We start from the raw sequence: 5,000 nt of genomic DNA, 5'->3' as shown, positions 1-5,000 counted from the left end.
CTTTGTCCTTTACTGTGGAGTCTCTCACTCTCACACAGTCATATATCTACATTTAAAGACAATAATCTCAGAGTTTCTGAGCTCTCTGTCTGTCCTCTCTCACACTCACTCACTCACTCGCATGCTCACACACACTCACTCACACACCTCACTCACACACCTCACTCACACACCTCACTCACACACCTCACTCACACTCACTCACTCACACTCACTCACTCACTCGCATGCTCACTCACTCACTCGCATGCTCACTCACTCACTCACACTCACTCGCACACTCACTCACTCACACTCACACTCACTCGCACACTCACTCACTCGCACTCACTTGCACACTCACTCACTCACACTCACTCCCATTGTCACCCCCATTGTCTCTCACACTCTCACACTCTCACTAACTCTCTCGCTCACACTCTCGCTCACACTCTCGCTCACACTCTCGCTCACACTCTCGCTCACACTCTCGCTCACTCATGTTATCAGGAGACACGCGGCTCACTCACTGTAAAGTGGCTATCGATTGTGGTATTAAATTGCTGGCGTGATGTTTCAGGAAGGATGAGTCAGCAAGTCATGTGTGTGAGTGTGTGTGTGTGTGTGTGTGTGTGTGTGTGTGTGTGTGTGTGTGTGTGTGTGTGAGTGTGTGTGTGTGTGAGTGAGTATGTGTGTGTATGTGTGTGTGTGTGTGTGTGTGTGTGTGTGTTTGTATGCGTGTGTGTTTGCACCTGTCATCCGTGTGCAGTCCTGTGTCCCATGTCCCGTACTGACTGTCAGTCTCCTGCACCAGGGTGTCCGTGTCCTTCCCCCCGTCCTGTCCTCTCTGTCTCAGCTGCTCCTGAGGGACAGACACAGAGACTGTGAGTGATACGAGTCACACTGACAGAGACAGAGTCAGAGTCAGGAAACAGAGTCAGACAGAAACAGACACTGATCTGCACTGAACACTGGAAGGAATCAACAGCCACTGAGAAAAGCACTAACACTGGATCTACATTTCATTTTAGTGACACATTAAACCCCCTGAACACTGTAGCCCTATAAACACCTTAAACACCTAAACACTGTAACCCTATAAACACCTTAACCTTATAAACACCTTCACATCATAACACATTAAACCCCCTGAACACTGTAGCCCTATAAACACCTTAAACACCTAAACACTGTAACCCTATAAACACCTTAACCTTATAAACACCTTCACATCATAACACATTAAACCCCCTGAACACTGTAGCCCTATAAACACCTTAAACACCTAAACACTGTAACCCTATAAACACCGTAACCCTATAAACACCTTCACATCATAACACATTAAACCCCCTGAACACTGTAGCCCTATAAACACCTTAAACACCTAAACACTGTAACCCTATAAACACCTTAACCTTATAAACACCTTCACATCATAACACATTAAACCCCCCTGAACACTGTAGCCCTATAAACACCTTAAACACCTAAACACTGTAACCCTATAAACACCTTAAACACCTAAACACTGTAACCCTATAAACACCTTAAACACCTGAACACTGTAACCTTATAAACACCTTAAACACCTAAACACTGTAACCTTATAAACACCTTCACATCAACTCTTCAAACAAATTAAACCCCAAATAACAAAAGAGAAAAGTGGGAAAATCTCAAACTGTCTACAAATAAACACACAAACCCAAAAAACTCTACAAACCTGTAAACACAAAACAACAATCTGTAAACACCAAAACTGTCAACACCTGAAACCCAAGGACAAAATCTGCAATCCATAAACTGTAAAAGGTGTAAACTTTAAACCCCACAAACACTTAAACCTGGACAAAACAGGGCCGTGTGTTTGACCACAGTGTATTTAAGCACCAGAGGGTGTTAAGAATATATCTGTTTGTTTGCAGGAATCTGTTCCATAAACGTGTCCTGGTGTGAGACGTGACGTGAGACCTGACGTGAGACGTGGCGTGAGACATGACGTGAGACGTGGCGTGAGCTGAGACGTCTGTGGCTTAACGTTCACAGAAGAGAGGAAGAGAAGAGAAAAAGAGGAAGACGTCTCTAACGGTCAACCAACACGGGTATCGGCGTACTGAACACAATCAACACACCTCTGTGCGTGTGTGTGTGTGCGTGTGTGTGTACACTGAACACCACTGACATTTTGTTGAGGTGTAAAGCAGAGAGGAAACAGGAAGTGTTACACAAAGCGCCTCACACTCACACGTGTTCAAATTAATTACAATGACTCCTTTGTGAGAGACGTGTCACTTAACACAGCAGACAGACGTGTTAATTATAACAGAGCTAATGTTAGGAATTAATTTTCTGACAAATTTATGATGATTCAAATTCGTTGACGAGATTCAAAGATGTGAATCATGACACACGACACAAACTAACAGTACGTTTTCTAAAGTGCCAATTAATTCAAATTTAAGTAACTTTCTATGCATCTCCTGACTCAGTCCTGTGACTCAAACCTGTGACTCAAATCCTAAGACTCAAATCCATCGACTCCTGACTCAAACTCAAATCCGTCGACTCCTGACTCAAACCCTAATCCGTCGACTCCTGACTCAAACTCAAATCCATCAACTCCTGACTCAAACTCAAATCCATCAACTCCTGACTCAAACTCAAATCCGTCGACTCCTGACTCAAACCCATCAACTCCTGACTCAAACTCAAATCCGTCGACTCCTGACTCAAACTCAAATCCATCAACTCCTGACTCAAACTCAAATCCGTCGACTCCTGACTCAAACTCAAATCCATCAACTCCTGACTCAAACTCAAATCCGTCGACTCCTGACTCAAACTCAAATCCATCAACTCCTGACTCAAACTCAAATCCATCGACTCCTGACTCAAACTCAAATCCGTCGACTCCTGACTCAAACTCTAATCCGTCGACTCCTGACTCAAACCCTAATCCGTCGACTCCTGACTCAAACTCAAATCCATCAACTCCTGACTCAAACTCAAATCCATCAACCCCTGACTCAAACTCAAATCCGTCGACTCCTGACTCAAACTCAAATCCATCAACTCCTGACTCAAACTCAAATCCGTCGACTCCTGACTCAAACTCAAATCCATCGACTTTTTCTTGTTGATCATTTGTTGTGTTTGTAAGATTTAAATAGATGGAGATGTTTTGATGTAAGCACCTCATTGTACAATACATCTGTAGGAAACAGCTCGCAGTGCATTATGGGTAACATACACAGTTCCTCAGGCAGAACAACACGGTGAGAACGTGCAGAGATCAAATCCAGCAATCTGTGTTTCCTGCATTCCAGCTAAACTACTACAACATGGCTGGAACATGTTTAATGACAGGTCCTGTGTGTGTGTGTGTGTGTGTGTGTGTGTGTGTGATGACAACATGGTAACAGTGAGACGAGCTCATAGAATACAACTGACTGTGATAAACATGTGCATTCAGCCGTGTGTGTTTTAATGAGCTACAGAATGTGTTTCAACACACACACACACACACACACACACACACACACACACACACACAGCTATAAGGAGAATGTATTGTAAAAGTGTATAAGGTTGTGTATCTAAAATAAAAAGAATTTTTATATGAAGAACAAACGTGTGTGCGCGCGTGTGTGTGTGTGTGTGTGTGTGTGTACACAGGATGCCATTTTGCATGTGTTTCAAGGGTGTTTTTTTATTTATTTTTATTATTATTTTTTTGAAGCCTTTTTCTCTTCCTCTCAGGAAGACAAACGGACACACACACACACACACAGAGTTTGTTCTTTACACAAACTTGCCCTACATATGCGAAAATGCTTAAACCCCCCCAACACATACACACACTCTCACCCTACATGTGTAAAAATGCTTACCACACACACACACACACACACACACACACACACACACAAATGATCTCAGGCCATGACATTTGCATTTGCTGCTATCACTTACCCCACACACGTTAGCGCTAGTCAAATAAAGTCTGCATTCAAACAACAGATCACGCAACAATACACTCGCTCATAAAACCAGCGGTAATCCATTACCGTGTGGACAGTAACCACGGAAACGACACAAAACTGTCAACGTGAACGTGCTCCATTCTGGATCCTGACTGGTCAAAAAAAAAACGCTCATATATTAGAATGTTTTCCCGAATATGTTAATGCGCTTGTTGTAACACCTCACGGTTTCTATAGCAACAGCTCGTTCACAGCGACGCACGCAGCGGACGATCCTACGCACGCCTCTTAAATCAAGGAGAAGTTTATTTCACTTCATATTGTAAGATGTAGTAGATTTAAAAGGGTGTGTTAAATATACAGGCTGGAGAAAGGTTACGTTTTTATTGTGTTTAAGTGAGAAAAACAGGTTGTGTGTTTGTTGTGTGCTAACAAGCTGTTGTAGGTGTTTGTCCAGGCTGATGTGACATGCTGTGAAGGAACACACACCTTCACACACCTTGTTTCCACGCTGCAGGGCTTGTGTGAGCTGCACTGACTGCATACCTGACACACACACACGCACACACACGCACACACACGCACACACACGCACACACACGCACACACACGCACACACACGCACACACACGCACACACACGCACACACACACACACACACACACACACACACACACACACACACACACACACACACACACAGGGAGTGGCATTCCTAAAGAATCGGCACTGCGATGCCCTCAAGGCTCATATCAGTGTTTGGGTGGAGCTCGAATTCAACACACAGGACCTTTATTCATCCACCTCTGAAGGTCTGAATGTGTGCAAACATCATCATCAGTGTTCTGAGAGCTGAGACGCTGTGAAGACCTGAAGAATCTACAGTTCCCACAATGCATTAGGTCTGTGTCTAGCACCGGAGCGGCGACAGTGGTGTACTGTGTGGTCGGTGATCTGTTTACACAAACACTGTGAGTGTGTTGTGAGGTGAAACACCTGAGACACTCCTTTCTGAACACAGATACCAGAACAAAC

General features: G+C 44.0%; 1 protein-coding gene and 1 long non-coding RNA gene across 6 annotated transcripts in view; both read right to left on the bottom strand.

Moving 5' to 3' along the window:
- Positions 1-5,000, bottom strand: part of si:ch73-138n13.1 (interaptin) — a 46,823-nt gene that overhangs the window by 5,821 nt on the left and 36,002 nt on the right. For all 5 annotated transcript variants that reach the window (XM_060882434.1, XM_060882433.1, XM_060882437.1 and 2 more), the window contains one exon: positions 732-841. In XM_060882434.1, the coding sequence (XP_060738417.1) occupies positions 732-841 (110 nt within the window). The remainder of the gene's footprint in view (positions 1-731; positions 842-5,000) is intronic.
- Positions 880-2,609, bottom strand: LOC132853937 (uncharacterized). Its single transcript, XR_009649207.1, has 4 exons — positions 1,597-2,609; positions 1,512-1,562; positions 1,256-1,391; positions 880-1,187 (listed from the first exon to the last, which is right to left on the bottom strand). It is a non-coding gene; the product is annotated as an uncharacterized LOC132853937 (long non-coding RNA).

This window comes from Tachysurus vachellii, chromosome 11 (assembly GCF_030014155.1).
Source record: "Tachysurus vachellii isolate PV-2020 chromosome 11, HZAU_Pvac_v1, whole genome shotgun sequence".
NCBI classification, from domain to species: Eukaryota; Metazoa; Chordata; class Actinopteri; order Siluriformes; family Bagridae; genus Tachysurus; species Tachysurus vachellii.
The sequence above is the reverse complement of the archived record's forward strand: the minus strand, read 5'-3'. Positions and strand labels throughout refer to the sequence as shown.